A 19,253-nucleotide genomic window follows, 5' to 3' on the forward strand; every position below is an offset into this window, starting at 1 on the left:
CTGTGTTCATCCAGCTCTGCACCTTGTTGTCTTAAAAATTTAAGTGATCAGTCTTCAAAACGCATGATAAAATGACAGCACCAACATGTCTTCTCACCAATTTTCTCTTCTTTCCACTCTAATCTTCACTGATGTGATATTCATTTGTGAACACTAATGTTACCACAAGGGACAGAGCACAATCTTATTGTGACTTCAAGGAATCTACATTCATGCATTTCTAATAGTTCTCACTTTGTAATGATAAGGGGCAGTAGCTATTAATTATTCCCCTTCTTAACCCAAAGAGTCTGGGAAGAGTTCCTGCAGTCAGCATCATTGTGAAGCAGGAAGCAGAGTACTGGACGTTGGAGAGAGTAAGCCAAGTGGGGAACAGCTGAGCAGAAAGGTAGAAAAACTTTAAAAGGAGCATCAAATCTTCACTGAAACTGGAGACTGAGCTCCTGAGGTAACACCAGGATTCAAACATTGATGTGGGGCACGAGGAAGCTGGTGATTGCGTGAATAAGGTTGGATGAATATTTGTACTATTTTTAATTGCTTATATTGTTTGTAAGGTTTTTGGCTTATAATTTGTAAGAGTAGTAGTGCACAGGTCTAGAGAAGAACAGCCTGACAGTAATTAACATTGCTCTTAAAATCAAGTAATCTAAGCATTTAATTTGAAGGGATAAGTCATGGAAGGAGAGCTCAAGGCTGTGGTGTACTATTCCTCCTCCATGTGGAGGATCAGGCATAGCTCCAGTGACCAGAATGTGTGCTGCAAGTGTCTCCAGCTGTAAGTCCTGGAAGCCTGAGTTTGGAGCTGGAGTAGCTGCTGAGATTGTGGAGCATCTGCGAGACTGAATGTATCATGGATAGCACGTACAGAGAGATGGTCACTCCGCAGACTGTGGCTCTACCAGTAGGGAGGAAATGGATGACCATAAGTGTAAAAGGACTAGGCAGACAGTGCAGGAATTTCGAGGCCATTGCCCTGCAGAACAAATATACCATTTCGGATACTGTTTTGGGTGGGTGGGGAGAATAGCTTCTCAAAGGAATGCAGCAACAACGAAATTTGTTGCTCCACAAGAGAGAGGGAATAACTTTGGGAATACTACAGTAGTAGGCGATTCAATCGTGAGGGGAATAGATAAACATTTGTGTGGCTATAAAAACAGAACTCTAGGATGGTATGTTGCCTCCCAGGTGCTAGGGTCAAGGATGTCTTGGAGCAGCTGCAGGACATTATGGAGTGGGACAGTGTGCAGCCAGTGGTCATGATACATGTTCGTACCAATGACATGTAAAAAGAGGGATGATGTTCTAAAAGCAGAATATAGGGAAAATAGAAAGCAAGTTACAAAGTAGGGCCTCAGAAGGTAGTGATCTCAGGATTGCTGCCAGTGCAGTGAGCTACTTAGAGAAGAAACAGCAGGACATATCAGATGAATACATGGCTGGAGAAACGGTGTGAGGGCAAGGGTTTCAGATTCTTGGTACATTGGGATCAGTTCGGAGGGAAGTGGAACCAGTGCAATCTGGAGTGATTTGAGCAGGACCAGAAGTGATATCCTCGGGGACAGGGGAATAAAAAACAAAAGACAGAATGGAGAAGAAAAAGCTAGAGGCAGAGGATTCAAGGGCAAGAATCACACAAGTCCACATACGGGGCAAAATAACATGCCAATTGCCTGTTCAATCCATCTGTGCAAGGCTCCCTTGGAAAGAGTGACCAAAATATGATAGTCATGCTCCATCTTAATGAATTCTTAGTTCATTAAGAGACTACGGTCCTGAATCAAAATAAAGGAAACTATAATGGTACAAAGTGAGAGCTGGCTATGATAAATTGGGGAATGTTATTTCAGGGACGACGGTGGACAACCAATGGCAAAAATTTGAAGTTTACATGGATTATGATCACCAACACGAGACAGGCATTAAATGCTTGCCCAACTGGTGACAGCACATATCAGGAGAGAATTTGATTTTTTTGAAAAGAAAACAATTGCAACAACTGTTCATTACTGCCTAGCACAAAAGTAAAACGGGAAAAGTGGCTTGATGATGGGAAACAGGGGAAATTAGGGCTAGTATCACATCCAAGGAAAGGGCAAAGACTTGAGGATTGGGAGCAGTTTAAATTTCAGCAAAGGAGCAAATAGCAATTGATTAATAGGAGGAAAATAGAGTACAAGTGCAAGCTTGCAGGGAACATTCCCATAGAGGTTTTTACAATCAGTTTGTATGTGGAAAATAAAAAGATTAGTGAAGACAAATATAGGCTCTTTGCAGCCAAAAATGAGGCAGCTGTAATGAGGAACAAACAGATGGCAGACCAACTAAATACATGCTTTGGTTCTGTCCTCCAAACGAGGACAGAGAAAATAAAAATCACAAAAATGTTGGGCAACTCGGGGTCTAGTGAGAGGGAGGAACTGAAGGAAATCAGCACTAGCAGAAAAAAAGAAAATGGAGAAATTGATGGGATTAAATTTGATAAATCCCCAGGGCCCAATCCACATCCCAGAGTAGTTAAATAAGTGGCCCTAGAAATGGTGAACGTATTGATGGTCACCTTTCAAGGTTCTCTTGACTCTGAAACGGTTCCAAAAAAAAAACGGAGGGTAACCGTAACCCCAAAATTTAAAAAGGAGGTAGAGAGAAAACTGGAAACTATAGACCTGTTAGCCTGACATCATTAAGTGTTAGAATCCATTACAAAAGATTTAATAGTAATACACTTGGAAAACAGTAACAGGATTGGACAGAGTCAGCATGGATTTACAAAAGGGAAGTCACGCTTACAAATCTACTGGGATTTTTCAAGAGATAGTAGGAACTGCAGATGCTGGAGAATCTGAGATAACAAGGTGTAGAGCTGGATGAACACAGCAGGCCAAGCAGCATCAGAGGAGCAGGAAGGTTGACGTTTCGGGCCTAGACCCTTCTTCAGAAAGTAACTAGCAGAGCTCATAAGGCTGAGCCAGTGAATGCTATTTACCTGGACTTTTGGTAAGGTCCCACTTAAGAGACTAGCATGTAAAGTCAATGCGTGTACTGACACGGATAGAAAACTGGTTGGCAGAGTGGGAATAAATGGAAATGTAATATCCCCAAGTTTGCAGACAACAGAGCTGGTTGGGAGGATGAACCGTGAGGAAGTTCAGAGATGCTTCAGAGTGATTTGGACAAGTTGAGGGAGTGGGAAAATGCATGGCAGATGAGGTATAATGTGGATAAATGAGAGGTTATGCACTTTGGTAGTTAAAACAGGAAGGCAGATAATCTGAATGGTGATTGATTGGGAAAGTGGGAGACACAACAATATCTCAGTATCCTTACACTCCAGTTGTTGAAAGCATGCAGTGAAAGCAGCAAATGGATTGCTGGCCTTCATAGTGAGGGGCTTCGAGGACAGGAGGAGGGATGGCTTGCTGCAGTAGTCCACGGTCATGGTGAGACCACACTTGAGCACAACCACACACTATCAGAATGATTCCGAGGATGGCAGAACTGATTTATAAAGAGATAATGTATCACTCAGGACTATATTCACTGGAGTTCTGAACAAAGATAGGATGATTGCATAGAAACCTATGAAATTCTAACAGGACTACACAAGGTAAACACGGCAAGGGTTATCCTAATGACTGCTAAATCCAGATCCTAGAGTCATATCCAAGGATAAAGAGACAGGCCATTTAGGACTCAGTTGAAGAGGAATTTCTTGACCCAAAGTGTGGTGAGCGTGCCTGTGGAATTCTCTGCCACAAAGCAGTTGAGAACAAAATATTAAATGTTTTCAAGCAGCAGCTAGGTATAGTTCTTAGGGCTAAAAGGCATGGAGCTGGATGATCAGATATGATTATACTGAATGTTGGGGCAGGCTTTCAGAGCCAAATGGCCTGTTTTGATTCCTAAAGCAAATTATCTACGGCAGCCCTTAAGCATCTTGGGTGGAGATCAGTTAACTCAAGAGCCCAGACATCACAGTTGCCATTTTTCAAATGGTAAATACTAATCTGACCCACCATATCCATACATTTCTGTATATCTAAAATAGTCATGATTCTACATCATTAGTGGCTAAATATCTACAGAAGAAAATGGTCATTTGAAAGTGTCGAATAACTGACAACCTGCTTATGCTTATAAAGCCAGCTCCATTAATTAAGTTTTGCTTCAAAATGAAATGAAAAGTATGTTTTGAGTCAGATAAAGTTAACACAAGTTATTAACAATCAAATCGTAACTAGTCACTTGTTATAACTACCTTTGAATTTTCTTCAAATTCAGGTGGGGGAACAGAGATCATAGTCTTTGCCTCAGTGCTCAGTTCAGTTACCACCTTCGGTTCTGGTGTTACTACAGGCTCTGGGCTCCCAACATTAGCAACCGGAGGCTCGTCTTTTCCTTCTGCTTCTGTTTGCTGTATGTCCTTGACTTTCCGGTTTTTTAAGGAGCGTTCCTTACCAATGGGACCAGGTTTGTGTTCTTTGTTCTCCACTGGGTTCAATTCTGGAATCTAAAGTAAAGCTTGAATCATAAATGATGACTTAAAAAACTCCAAATATAATGTAACAAGTCACCAAGAAAATTACATTCTGTAAATGCAAGTCCAGTGACCAATGCTAATGACTTTCAGTCAAGTTTAAAATCTGTTAACATTAAAGTCTGGGTACTTTAGTTTTTTTGGCCAATGCCATCTACTGGATAAAATGATTTCCTTGATTTTCTGCACAGTTTGGTAGGTTGGGGAGAAGCCAGAAACAAATTTTCGATAGCATACTCTCAAGATGGGTACCACATTTTGGCTACAAACCAAACCACTGACTGTACAAAATATATTTATTGGCACAAAATTTACTGAAATGGGACACATTGCAGCATGTTGTTGTTGATATTTTATGCCCATCTTCAACTCAAAAACTTCCACTGCAAACAGTTGGTTGCAAGAGCTGATCATGGTTCATTGGTGAACTGTGGACAAATTATGGACGAGGATGAATTAATTTCAAATTAGGCACAGCAAAACAAATAAAAGTCTGATAAAGGACACACAAATAACAGAAGCAATTTTTAAAAACTTTAAAAAGATCCAAGAACTATTTCCTATTTGTGGGAATGAAACTCTAGTTTCAATCATTCCCTTTCTGTGCCAGAGAGGTTGAGTAACCTAGCAGGAACATAAATGTCTGCATTTAAAAGATACTAGTGTTAAATAGCAGACCTAACATTCTATAATGCATTAAACACAGGTGATTAGTGTGTAAACATAGCAATTCCCTGAATATTGTGAAAAGGTTGATGCTGACCTATTTTGAGAAAGGTGGTGGAATGACAATCACTCAACAATCCACGAAATAGTGTACATCTTCCTGACCATAAACTGGACAATTTGCACACCTGTAACAGGATATGTACTGATTCACCATAATGTTCCCATCAAATTCCCGTGATGGTGATTTACCTTTTGAGCTTTGATTGGACCTGCCCGAGGCTGCTTCTGTCTCTGTTCTTTTGGCTCTGGCAATTTTTTTTCAGCAGCTTTTTCCACTGAGGTCACTTCACACTCTGTTGCAGTTGTAGCAGTAGTGGTGATGGCTGTAGCTGTTATATTGGTGCTGGTGGTGGTGTTAATTTTTGCAGCTAACTGATCAGAATCAATAGCAAGTTCATTTCCACTCTCCTGACTTGAACCTGTTCCCTACAAGGAAGAGATTGGAGAATATGGTTGATGCAGTTATATTAAATGACTGTATTAATCAGTAACCCTGACTGACTTTCTAAGTTAGTGATGTATATGAACACTTGATTAATCCGTAGCTATTCCAATGCTGCAAATTTAGATACGGCAATTTCTTGAAAGAACATTTATTTAATTTCTTATTCCAGTTAGAGTCAAGAAAGAGACAGGTAACTGGCTTATTTTCTCTCACGTGATGCTCACCAAGTAAATCTTGGAAGAAATAATGGTAGAGTAAAAATAAATCATGAAAACCCTTGGCTTTGCAAACTTACCGCCTCTGGCTGACTGCAAACAAGTATAATAGAGAAAACAACTAATATTCTGAAACAACTTTTTTGAATTACAGAAGTTAAGTTTTGATAATGTTCCTAGGAAATTTGCTCATGTTTAAACATAATCAAGAAGAGAGTCATCTGCAGTAAGCAAAAAGTACTTGCCTTTGAGTCTTAATTGAAATGCTTCAAATCAGGTTTACAGGATGGTATTCACGATAATTAGTAATGACTTAAGTGGGAAACTTCTAACCTTTTAAAAAGGGTAATGATTTCAATGCCAGAGAACAGAATATTCTTCAATTTTTTATACAAGGTTCCAACAGCAAAGTAAGGCTGCATAACATGCCTTACATGGTCTCTTATTGTCTTAGTGCAGAGATAAGTGCATCATGAAGTGAGGTACTCGGCATACAAACCAGCAAGATACCAGTGCCGACCCTCTGTTTCAACCATGATGGCAAATTGTTCTTTCGGCTTGTGGCTAAGGAAGATGAAATATGAGCACATCACTAGTATCCCCCTTTTCTTCATTATCCCTTCTGAAAAGAACATGCACAGGTCTGGGCACAAAGTCAGGCTTGTTAGCTTATCCACTAACTATATAACACCATGCCCCAGTGGAAATAATAAGTCCTCTTGTGCCCTTATCCAGATATGAGACTTTTGCACTTGCTTCTCTCATTATTGATTGTGGATAAAGCAGACTCTTGGATCAAATTATTACGCTCATTGTACAGAACAATAAGTCACCATCAGAATCTCAGTTCAATTATTACAAAGTTGTACAATCCCTATAGTGTGGAAGCAGGCAACTTGGCCCAACAAGTCCACACTGACCCTCCGAACAGCACCCCACCCAGAACCACACAAGATAAAGCTTGCTGCTGCCCAAGTGAACTGCAGCTTGAACCAGTTAAAACAAGAAATATTTTTAAAAAATGCTGGAAATCCTCTACAGCTACTGGCTAACGTCGTGAGTGTGAAACAGAGTTAATGTTTAAGGTTTGGGCTGGGAAAGAGGCCAGCAGGTGAAGAACAAAGTGAGGAATTAAATGTCAAAAGGGATTATACCGCAAGGGAAAAGGAGACAGCAATGAGACACACATCTAAGAGGTGCGATTAGTAATAGCAGATTCAAGACCTGTTGTGTTACCTGTGATATCATCCGGGGAACTGAACACACCCTCAAAATGAAGGTTCTTTCAATTTATAAACTGCAATTATTGCGTAGGATCGGTTTCCTGTACGTAATGGATGCCAAACGCAGATCAGATGTGGGTTTTGCAGAAGAAGTCTGTTCAGTCTGCAAGCACGACCCATAATTGGCGAACGATTGTCATTTTAATACTGTGTTTCACTTTCATACTAATCCTTCTGTCTTTGGCGTTCTGCATTGTGAAGCTCAAGGAACAGTATCTTTTCAATTATGTACCTTACAACCCTCCACACAATGGGTTTAACAATTAGTTATAACCCCATTATCATAACTGTTACAAAACTCTAATACTGATTTACACCTCCTCTATCCTATTTGTCATTTAATCCCTATCACAGACTTTCCCTTTTATCCTCCTTTCTACCGAGCTCTTAATCATTACATTTCTAACATTTTTCAGTTTTGACAGAAGACCACAGACCAGAAAAGTAAATTGATATGCTCACACAGATCAATTTATGGTCAAGACATTGCCTGACCTAAGCATTTCCAGCATTGCCAATATTGTTTTGGTTAAGTACTTGTTCAGAAATGATGTACATCAACTCAGAGTTAGAGCTAGAATCAACACAAGAAATTTATTTTAAAAATCTAACTCATTACCTCACAAATAATTACACTTGCCTCAGGTGTTGGAGAAGATCCAAAAGAAGTCAAGGGCTTATTCCATGCACTGACAGGTGGAGGCTGTGGAGGACTAATAGGTCCCACTACAAGAAAAACAGAAATAAGAGTTATTTTCATATCTTTCTTTTCTTCAATTGGAAATGCAAGACAGATTTGCAATTGGTTATGCCTCAAGCTGTGATATCCTCCCCAGGGAAGCAGTTCTGCAACCAAGCAAACTGCCAAGAGAATTTATTTCAATTGTGGCAGTCAAGTATTAGAAGATTCTTGGCACAAAAACTTAAACATTGTAACTGGAAGAAGAAATGCACCAGATCCTTTGAAAAATCCAGCAATTTTAATATTTAGAAAATAAACTAACTTTAATTTTTGAACTAATTTCCAGTACTAACCACCATGAGAGAAACCTTTGTCCAATATTTACATGCAAGTAGTGGCTTTTAAAAAGAGCTTTCACAAGATTTGATGACAGTTGAGGGCGGAATAATTTCTAGCAAGTTGATCGATGAACTGTTACAGCCAGTAATCATATGAACGACTAAAGCAGTGCATGATTTTCAAAATCCTAATTATAAATTCGTGAATACAAAAGCCAAAAGCATGTCAGACATAGATGAGGTACTAGCCAGTTGTGGCTCAGAGATGTCAGTTGAACCCTACCACGACAATTTAGTGGACAGGTTTGCACCTTCGAAACAGTGAGGATATAGAACATTAACAAAATAACCCCCTAGCAGAGCGTATGGGAACTTGCTCACTGCGAATTCAAATAAATTGCAATGAATTATTTCCAATGGTCAGTGAACCATAAATGTAAGGTATAAAGTTAAGATCAACAAAAGCAAAATGGGTAGGGTTAAGACAGATTGCCTTAAATAGTGTGTTGCCACAGAACAGAATTTTCTAACAAAAACAAAGGTGGAAGTAGAACCCATATGGGAATTTTAAATAGAAAATGGAGAAATATTACAAAGTAAAAACAATATGGAGAACAGGCCAGGGAATAAGATTATACCAATAGCTCCGAGACGGCTAACAAAAAGTTTCTGCAATTACAAATGGTGCATGCAGAAAAGACATGCATAAAAACAGAAAGCAAGATCATGAACAGCTTAAAGAAAACATAATTCATACTAACATTTTGTGGTGACTTCAGAAAGAACAGCAGTTGAACTAATCTTGTTGTCCCACAGGTCTGCTTCCAACGTGCTGTGCATCTGTGGAGGTGCCACTGCTTTGCCTGAAACAGAATTCTCTGCATTATTTCCCGAAGCACAGTTTCCTCCTTGCACCTTGGACTGTTCTTGAGCTGTAATGGCAGTCTCAGTTGGAGATACTGTCAGAGCAGGAACTTCAATTAGTGCTGGATCTGGAGCTGGAACTGTAGCTGAAGTCAGAGTCCCAGCTTGCTGCTGAGGTTGAACTTGTGACTGGACTGAAGTTGGAGTCTGCACTTGAGCTTGTTGGGCTGCCTGCTGCTGCTTCTTTGCAAATCGCGGAGGCAATTTAGAATTCTGGCCTCTCCCCTTGTCATTCACATTCTTTTTGTTCCAATTCTGTAAGAACGACGAAATCATTGTAAAATTTCCATCAACGGCACTGCATATAAACTGTTAAAACACTAGAATGTAGCAGAGAGAACTTCAATTCATAGAATTATAAATCTCAAAAGCAAAATTTTAAACAATTTATGGAAAAAGCCAATGCATCAGATCAATGTTTCAGAGCTATATTTGAGTATGGACAATTTTTGATTTAACATTCTTTACATGACACTATATTACTTAAGTTTCTATCACATGCTAAATAACAAATTATGGAATGCTTGTGTGGAACTATGGCATTATATTGTTTAATATACTGATACCAAGTTCAGTTTTAAATGCAGTACAATACTACAATGGTTATACCAATTGTAGTTTCCATTTTATGTTTTCTTCTAATTCAGAAACATCACAGTTGTATTCTGAAAATTCCAGCAAACCAGTCTACAGAATTTTTGTCAGCAATGCTTCTCAGCAAGGTTTTAGTACTTTTGAATGCAATTCAGGAAGACCTCTAAACATTGTCACAAAGTTGAATATTAGTCATTCACCTGTACAACTTGCTCCTCCTTTTTTCTGCGTTCCTCATCTTGTAGACGTTTCTGTTGTTTCTTTGACACAACTTCTGTAAACCCGTCATCAGTCGTGCTGCACTGAGAGTCTTCAACTGTTGTTACCTCTGGGTGATCATCAATGATCACCACGCCTACAATGACACATTGAATTGTCAAGCATTAACTACCTTGATTTCCAACATTACTCTCTAGAGTATAAATGTAAAACATTGATAGTTTCCCGAAAACAAGGAGCAACAAGAGAACAAAAATATTTTACATAAAAAACTCGAGAGATTCATTTGCACTGAAAACTGAAGGGAATCCAAATTGGTTTTATAAAGTAATTAAACTAAAAGCAGCCTGCTGTCAGACATCTACACCATTCTAAATCAATCATCGAGTCAATAGCCAAGGGGTAACTCACGTTTCTGCTAAATGGAAAAAACCACTGGCCTCAAACTGATGCTTGCCCACAATGCTACAGCTAAAAATTCAGCAAACTGAGAAATCATAAGCCCACACCCTGCACACATGAACCAATCTCTAACTTGCCTTCCCACTTTGGGTATTTCATAGCAGCCATCTCTAAAGAAAGATACAGGATAACTCATTACATCAGGAAGCTCGCGTCTTCTATTTAATTTATAAGCCCATTGCAATGAAAATTAGATTAAATTTCAAACTTTTTAGGCTGTTAATCATAAATAATGAGCAATTAATTCAGAATTGAATTACTTTTCAGATTGTTGAGGCATGATCTAAAGTAATGCCAAAGTAATACTCACTAGCATAGTTATTCAGATCAAACTGCGACAGAGCATCAGGTTTCTCTTTTGGTTTTTTGGTTGATTTGGATTCTTCTCGTTTCTTGCCAGTTACATCTTTTGTAGACTTTGGAGCTGTGCCAGTGTTACTACATTCCCCTGGTTGATGAGCCATGTTACTGCTGGTGGGATCAATACCAATCATTGCTGTTCTCTCTTCAAAAGGCCTATATCACACAAACCATAAATAAACAAGAAACTAACCACCATCCCTAAAGATATACAGTGCATTACATGCCCAACCAGGTAATATAATGGGGAAGTAGGTTATGCTGAAAGATGCACCAGGTACAAATACAACTCTACATCATAATTATTTTAAGTTGAAGGTACATCCATTAATTCTTAATCTTTCGCACCGATCCCATACAGAAGTTCCAACTGTTCAAAGTTAAGCTCTTACAAGATTGCTTTATAAAGTCCCATTTTTGATTTGATAAAAGCTGCATGTGAACGTAAATCCTATTCCTTATCTTTTGTATATCGTCCTACTCCCTTCTTCATACCACTTGTTATCATGTCTTCGACTATCTAAGCATCAAACTAAAATATCCTTACTAATTCCCCAATGCCTCTCAAAAAGCATCTCTTGTAATTACCCTTCCTAGCAAATCTTTCCTTGATTCATTTTCTAAAATAGAAGATGTCTCTTTCATTTTTCCACCCAAGCATATATAGAACAGTACAGCCCAGGATGGGGCCTTTCGGCCCACCAAGTCAATGCCAATCATAATGCTACTCTAAACTAATGCCATCTGCCTGCATGTGGTCCATGTCCCTCTACTCTCTGCCTATTCACATGTCTGTCTACATGCCTCTTAAACGCAGCTAGCATGTCTGCTTTTACCACCTTCCCTTGCAGCTCATTCAAGGTATCAATAAGCCATTGTGTCAAAAAATTTGCCTCTCACGTCTCCTTTCCACTCTCCCCCTCACCTTGGAAAAAGAGGCTGACAGTTCACTTCCCCCAATTTTATATACTTCTATCAGGTTGCCCCTCAGTTCCAGTGAAAAAAATCCAAGCTTGTCCAACCTCTCCTTATAGCTAATACACTCCAATCTAGGCAACATCCTGGTAAACCTCTTCCCCACACACTTCAAAGCCTCCAAATCCTTCCTATGGTGTGACAACCAGAACTGCGCACAATCCTCCAAATACGGCCTGACCAAAGTCTTATACTGTTGCAGCATGACCTGCCAACTTTCAGACTCAATGCCCTGACTGATGAAGGAAAGCATGCCTTGTTGCCTTCTTTACCACCTTATTCACTTGTGTTGTCACTTTCAGTAAGTTATGGCCTTGCATGCCAAGATCCCCCTCTCAACATCAATGCTCCTAACAGTCCCACCATTTACTTTTCTCTTAACCTCCCAAAATGCATCACTTCACCTGTCCAGATCAAACTCCATCTCCCATATCTCCGCCCAACTTACCCTAAACTATATCCTGCTGCATCCTTTGACATCCTGCCTCACTTCCACAACACCACTAATTTTTGTGTCATCTGCAAACATATTAATCAGACCAATATTTTCATCCGAATCACTTTTATATATTAGAGGTCCCAGCACTGATCCTTGCAGAATACCACTGGTCACAGACCTCCAGCCAGAAAAAAAACACCCCTCCACAACTAACCTGTCTTCTATGGCCAAGCCAATTTTGTATCCAACTTGCCAACTCACCATGGATTCCGTGCAACTTGATCTTCTGGACCCGCCTACCATGAAGCACCTTGTCAAATGCTTCAGTAAAATCTATGTAGACAACAACTACTGCCATACCCCCAATCATCTTTGCCACTTCCTCGAAAAACTCAACCAAGTTTATGAGACAAGACCTCCCCTGCATCAAGTGATGCCAATTATCTCTAATAAGTCTAATAAGTCAAATGCCAATAAATCCTGTCCCTAAGAATCTTCTCCAATAATTTCCCTACCACCGATGGAAGGCTCATTTGCCTATAATTTCCTGCATTATCCTAGTTGCCCTTCTTGAACAAAGGAACAACATTGGCTATTCTCCAGTCTTCTGGGACCTTGCCTGTGGCTTAACATGATACGAAGATCTGTCAAGGCCTCAGCAATCTCCTCTCTTGCCTCCTTCACTATCCTGGCAGAGATCCTATCAGGTCCTTGGATTTATCTAATTTAATTGTTTTCAAGACATCCAACACCATCAAACTTAATATCAATATGCCTTACAGCATCAACAAGCCCCTCTCTAAACTTATCATGTCTTTCTCCTTCGTGAATATTGATGCAAAGTACTCATTAAGGACCTCACCCAATTCCTCTGGCTCCATGCAAAAATTTCCTTTGTCCTCGAGTGGACCTGTCCTTTCCCTAGTTACCCTCTTACTCCTAATATACATATACAATGCCTTGAGATTCTCTTTAATCCTACTTGCCAAGGTCATTTCATGGCCCATTCTAGCCCTCCTAATTTAAGTTCTTTTCCACATTCTTTATACTGTTTGATTTCTGTTTCCTAAAACTGACTTACACTTCCTTTCCTTTTCAATTAAATTTACAACATCTCTCGCCATCCAAGGCTCTCGAATTGCCATTCTTCTCTTCCATCCTCACAGGAACATGCTGGTCCTGAACTCTGGTCAACTGGCTTTTAAAAGACTCCCATATGTCAAATGTGGATTTACCCTCAATCTAATTTTTCCAGTTTCTGCCTAATACTGTTGTAATTAGCCTCCCCCCAGTTCAGCACTTTCATTCAAGGGCCAGTCTTATCCTTTTGCATAACTATCTTAAAAATTACAGAATTATGATCACTATTCCCAACATGCGCCTCCACGTAAACGTCAATCACCTTTCCAGGCTCATTCCCCTGCACAGGGCCTAATACAGCCCTTCCCTAGTTGGACTATCAACATATTGTTTCAAGAATCCCTCCTGGATGCAGCTAACAAATTCTGTCCCATCTAAGCCCCTCAACCATTCATGAACTTGGAGCTAAGCAGAGCACGATATTGGTGATAGAAATTAAATGCTTGCCTAGTTTAAGCACTCAAGCGTCAGCACTAATCACCGCCAGCACAGGTTAGATACACAGCAATTTAGTGTACTCTACTAAAACAGCGCACTACAACCGCTAATGCTCAATTTTCATTTGGCACACCACCCATGTTTTACAAGTGCAGTTTACTTCAATGCTATTGTCACCTAGAGGCAATAAGTGGTTGAAACCCAATTAAGTTTCTCTCTCTGGAAAATTGCTCCTAGTGGCCATTTCAATCCTATATTTACAAACCAGATTTCCAAAATTAATATATAAACCTTCCCAACATCCAAAAACTTGGGTCAAGTTCTTCACAATAAGCAACAAAAGCCATCTAAAGAAAACATTAAGGTCACAGTAGTCATAATATAAATTGAAGTACAACTGTGACAATGTTGCGCCACCATGTAGGGAAACTTCTATGGGCTGAACACACAAAGTTACTCAATGTGTGCTTTTAAGAAAAGTGAAATTTTGAGCTCAAGGGTACATCTGGTCACAAAAGAGGAACACTTCCTAATTTGGTCAAGATATCAGCAAAGACTTTCATTTGATATACTAAGTAAAGCAGAGAAAAGTTCTTTCTATTACACTCCAACATGCCTTTAACCCAAATTCATAAGCATTCCACTTCAGTTCATTGAATATTACCTCAGGCAATCTCTCTACTGAAATACGCTTCTTGTCCACACTCCACTGGTTCTCCTGGCTACGTTCCCATTTTTCATGCCAAAAGCTTAAGCTCAATGAAATGTCTGCTTGCTTTATCCGGATACTGAGTCATGAACATCCATCAGATCCTATCCTTATTGACAGGCTTTGGCCACACAACCCAAATATTTCAGATTTGAGCATTTTAACTCCTTTGTTTATTGGCCTTGCTCCTCAACAATTTTATAACTGCCCTCAGCTACAAGGCCTGTATGTAAGATCTATTCCTCTTGTCTCTTACTGTTTCCCTCTCTTCTTCATACTATTCACTACCTTGTCCTCAGCTACCAGAACATCTCTGCTAATCCCCACTACACTCCGCTCAAAATGCATCTCTTCTAATTATCCCTCCAAATAGATTTTTACTTGGCCATTTTTTGATAATGCCTCAAACATTATGAATGCTGTGTGTTTCAGGCTCTGTGCAAAACGGCAGCTTTTGATGCCAATACACTTGTATTTAACACCCAGTTACATGTATTTACTTTACGTAGTGAACACAGCTAGCAAAAATCACTTATTTGTGTGGATTTAAAACCAGGGAAGAATAGCACTTGTATATCATCCAAATTCTCTCCAAGTCAACTCATGGAACATACTGCAATTCCAGATAGTGAAAGAAATCTAAGACAAGATAAAAATGAGCACCTCATTAAGAGTGGGGAAAAACAGTGGACAGTCTCTGTGCGCCAATATTACGACAAAAAGTTGTGCAACAATACTTACTGTTCTAACTTTGATAAGCTAAAAGGAAGAAACAAAAATCAGCTTGTTACCAATTTTCACTCGTTGCAACATAGACAATATTTTTGTCAGACAGGATGTTAATTTAGGCAGGTTACTGTTCATCGATAAGTATCTTAAAGTCGGTGGTTAGACGTTATGTCAAGTTGCCTGAACCCACCCAAAACCGTGCGTTGGTAAACAAATGGTTTGATAAATTAAAGAGCTTTTTAACCTACCCCCTTCTACCAGGCTTTGACGACATTCCACTGCGCCTTTCATTTTTGCTCCCAGAGTAGTTTCTGTTGGGTTTGTTTGCTCCACTGTTGCTTCTACGATTCTGCCGATCAGCACCCGGACGTTGGCTGGAAAAACTTCTCTTTGCAGCATCCCGTTTTGGAAGATTACTTTCTCCAGACTTGGTTGAAGCCTGCAAGTTGACATCCATCATTTTCTTTTCGTCTCTTTCACGCCTCTCATTGAAGTCACTGCTTTCAGAAGCAGTTTCCCATTCTTCATTAGCCTGATCCGAGGAGTTCTGATTAGATAAATCTGGTGACTTGCTCCCAGCAACATCCAGGCAATGTGCGTGCTCCTGCACACTACTGCTGGGGGTTGCACTTGTCATGACGGTTGCACTGGTTTCATTTACTTTAGCTGCAGCTTCTCTCTCTCTCAAACGCCTGAATCTCGGTGGTTTGTCTTGTCTTGGTGGGCGCGGTGGTCTTTGCTTACGAAGACGTTCTCTGCTATGGTCAAATTTACGTTCTGATTTAACATGTCTCCTCTCAAAAGGAAGTGTTTCAAAATGGTCCACTTTTTTCACATCACTGTCATCTCTTCTGGAAGTATCTAACCTTGGAGGCCATATTGAATTAGAAGGCCCTGGCTTCCTCAGTGGTGCAGATCTTGAGCCACCACGGCCTCCAGCACCTCTACCACCTCCTCTGAACATTCCTCCCCTTCCACGTCTCGAAGGTTCCCCTCTTGGAAGAAAACCAGGTTTTGGTTTTGGGTCATCCTCTTTTAAGTGTGGCTTTTCTGATGATCTATTATCAACCTTCAAGTTACTTTCAGATCTAAAAGACTTCTGAATGGGTTTACTCTCTGGCCGACCTTCTTTCTTCAGACGCTTCCCTTTACTTGGATTTTCTTTGTCAGAGATTGTATCGCTTGCACTTTCATGAGCTTCAGTATCAGAATCTGTTTCAGAACCGTGTTGTCTGCGGCGTTTAGGAATCTCTTCAAAATCAGAGCTTTCACTACGTGTTTCACTTTCTTCCCTTTGTCTAAATGAAGGTACACTTGGCACATGTTCTAACCTTGGCCTTGGTTCCCTGTAACGAGGATACTCTCTGCTGCGACCTCTTCCTCCACGTCCACGGCCGTTATAAGAGCCTCTAAAGCTGCGCCCTCGAGAATAAAATTCTCCACGGCCTCTTCCCCTGTACCCTTGGTCAGGAAACCAGTCACGTTGCTCCCTAACCTCTTTCCGATAGTTACGTGGGGGTAAACCAGAATCCCGTCTGATAGGAAACCTATTATCAATACGCTGCCTTTCAGAAAGGTGATTCTTAACAGGTGGCTTCTCTTGCTTCTCATCCTTTGGTGCTGGAACTGAAGTAGCTTGATTGCTTACAGTTTTATTAACTGGCATGACGGGCAGAACAGTCTCACTTTTATCGACTAATGGTTTTACATCCTGACATGCCTTTTTAACAACTGGCATGGAACTTTCTTGAAGAGACTTTTCAGGTTCAGTTTTGTTGACGCTTTTATTGATTGCCTGAGATAGTTCTTTCTTTTCAGTTTTTGGAGCTTTATTACCTTTGACTGGAATGGATTGACGGTCTTCTTTTTCCTTTCTTTGTTCACGCTCTTCTTTCATATCTCTTAGCACAGGCTTTTTAATTGGGCCACAACGCCGCACTGGTCTTATGTAACCTTCATCTCTCCTAGAGCCTGGTCTAGGACCCCAACGTGTGTCATGCCTGGATTCCCTTCTAAACTGCTTTTCATTCTTTGCTCCATCAAATGCTTTACTTTCTTTTTTTGATTTTTCTTCTGGTTTGTCTTGCTGATCTTTTGATTCATTAGATCGGTGTTGTATTTTGATTGCAACAGGGAGAGAATCACTCTTCTCCACTTCCGACTTCAATGAATGATTCGATCCATGAGACAGACTTCTCTTTAAGACTGTTCGTGTTTCTGCTTGCAGCACAGGTTCCTCCTGAGCGCCCCGGGTCACAGCCAAATCCACAGGTTCCAGGCTCACAGCATCAGCCACTTTGTCAGACTGAACAGGTTGCATATCTTCCAGTGATTTGTTTGCAAACTTTCCCTTTTCTTCATCCGTTTTTTCCCTGAAGAGTTCTTGATTCAATAAATTCAAGTGTGGCGATAGTTGCCTTTTCTCTGTGGAATAAGCAGATGTCTTTCTCTCTTGCTCCACGGTCATCTCAGGCCTAAAGACACAACAAAATGATTAAAGTCGCATGGTGGTCATCGGTATTTAGAAATATCAACATGTCAAAACCACAGAACACACTCATGTAACCCATCACCATTAGATCAGCAATTACATTTGTATCACTGTCTCTATTTCTTAATCAGCACAATCAACTCATGCGTTCTATTAAAAGGCTTCCTGCTACATCCTATATGGTGGGCATGGGCAGCCCCTTCTCGGCATGAAAGCCTGATGAGCACTGGCAAGCTAATTATGACAGGATGTAATGTCTGAAACCTATCTTGCCTTCATCAAGGATCAAAAAATTACTCAACAGATGATACTGAATAACTACAAGCAGACAGGCAGATAGATTTTTACCTTACCCCACATATCCTAGCCAAAGGGCACTAGATCAAATTATAACTAGACTGATGAAAAGGATGATAAGATTAATAAATTCAGCACAGTCCAAAAATTAATGCATATGTAAAGATCAGTGGTTTTTGAACCAAATTCAACCTTTAAGCAAATCATAGCACAAAACCTACCCTGTATCTTTGGATTCTTCCATTACAACTGGAGGGGTAGTAGCTTGCTGTGGTTCTGTATGAGGATAAGATTCTGAGCTCCACACTAGTCGAGGTTCAGCGGACTGTATGGTGTGATCTCTAGTTGGTCGAGACAGATGGTCAAATGAATCAGACCCTGAACCGGAACTGTCCATCTGATCTCTTCTCATTAGTTTTGGTGGCATCATACCTATCAGGCACAATATAGAAAGGATGATTTTCAATAGACTTCCACAGCAATAGTTTAATGTGATGTGTTAATTGCATATTGTTTGACTATTAGAATCCTTCTAAGAATTGGAATACAGGTTTATTTAAAAACATCCACATTAGAATCTGACAAACATGATATGAAACACTAGTCGTCTTATTCTCAGTCTTAAAAATACATATCAGTAAGCTACAAATGCCTCATGCTGCATGTGTGATGCTCGCAATATATTTTGATAATGTGATGTTGAAATACTGATGCACAACCGTGCTGATGTTTAAATATGCAATGGTGATCTTCAGCTCTGGAAAAAAGTCTACTCTCTTGAAAGAAGTAAGTTTATGTATGATTGATTCTCAATTTTATGTAACATTTTTCTGCTAGCGGCTTTAAGGAAATGAAGAAAAAAAATGCAGAGTTGTGGCAGAAAGCTAGGGGAATGGGACTAGCTAAGCTGCTTTTGCAGAGAGCTTGAACAAACACAATGGGTAAATGAGATAACAGTGTGGAGCTGGAGGAACACAGCAGTCCAGGCAGCATCATGGGAACAGGAAAAGTTGATGTTTCGGATTGGAACCCAACTTCAGAAATGGGGAGGGGGAAGGGAGCTCAGAAATAAAGAGAGAAGAGGGGTAGGACTGGGGAAGGTAGGTGGGATGGTGATAGGGGAGTGCAGGTAGGCAGTGGTGGAGATTGGTCAGTGAGCTGGGAGGGGCGGGGATAGGTGGGAGAGAAGATGGACAGGTTGTGTCAGGTCAAGTGGGGCCAGGGGTGGGGAGATTTTGAAACTG

General features: G+C 40.2%; 1 protein-coding gene across 12 annotated transcripts in view; it reads right to left on the reverse strand.

The window, feature by feature from the left end:
* prrc2c (proline-rich coiled-coil 2C) overlaps window positions 1-19,253 on the reverse strand; it is an 81,074-nt gene that overhangs the window by 20,928 nt on the left and 40,893 nt on the right. For 6 of the 12 annotated variants that reach the window (XM_048601829.1, XM_048601830.1, XM_048601831.1 and 3 more), the window contains 9 exons: window positions 18,231-18,441; window positions 15,470-17,695; window positions 15,234-15,251; window positions 10,742-10,947; window positions 9,951-10,105; window positions 8,994-9,411; window positions 7,853-7,938; window positions 5,459-5,695; window positions 4,262-4,513 (listed from right to left, as the gene is read on the reverse strand). In XM_048601829.1, the coding sequence (XP_048457786.1) occupies window positions 4,262-4,513; window positions 5,459-5,695; window positions 7,853-7,938; window positions 8,994-9,411; window positions 9,951-10,105; window positions 10,742-10,947; window positions 15,234-15,251; window positions 15,470-17,695; window positions 18,231-18,441 (3,809 nt within the window). The remainder of the gene's footprint in view (window positions 1-4,261; window positions 4,514-5,458; window positions 5,696-7,852; window positions 7,939-8,993; window positions 9,412-9,950; window positions 10,106-10,741; window positions 10,948-15,233; window positions 15,252-15,469; window positions 17,696-18,230; window positions 18,442-19,253) is intronic. The other 6 variants (XM_048601834.1, XM_048601833.1, XM_048601825.1 and 3 more) reach the window with 3 other exon arrangements.

This window comes from Rhincodon typus, chromosome 10, assembly GCF_021869965.1.
Source record: "Rhincodon typus isolate 14 chromosome 10, sRhiTyp1.1, whole genome shotgun sequence".
NCBI lineage: Eukaryota > Metazoa > Chordata > Chondrichthyes > Orectolobiformes > Rhincodontidae > Rhincodon > Rhincodon typus.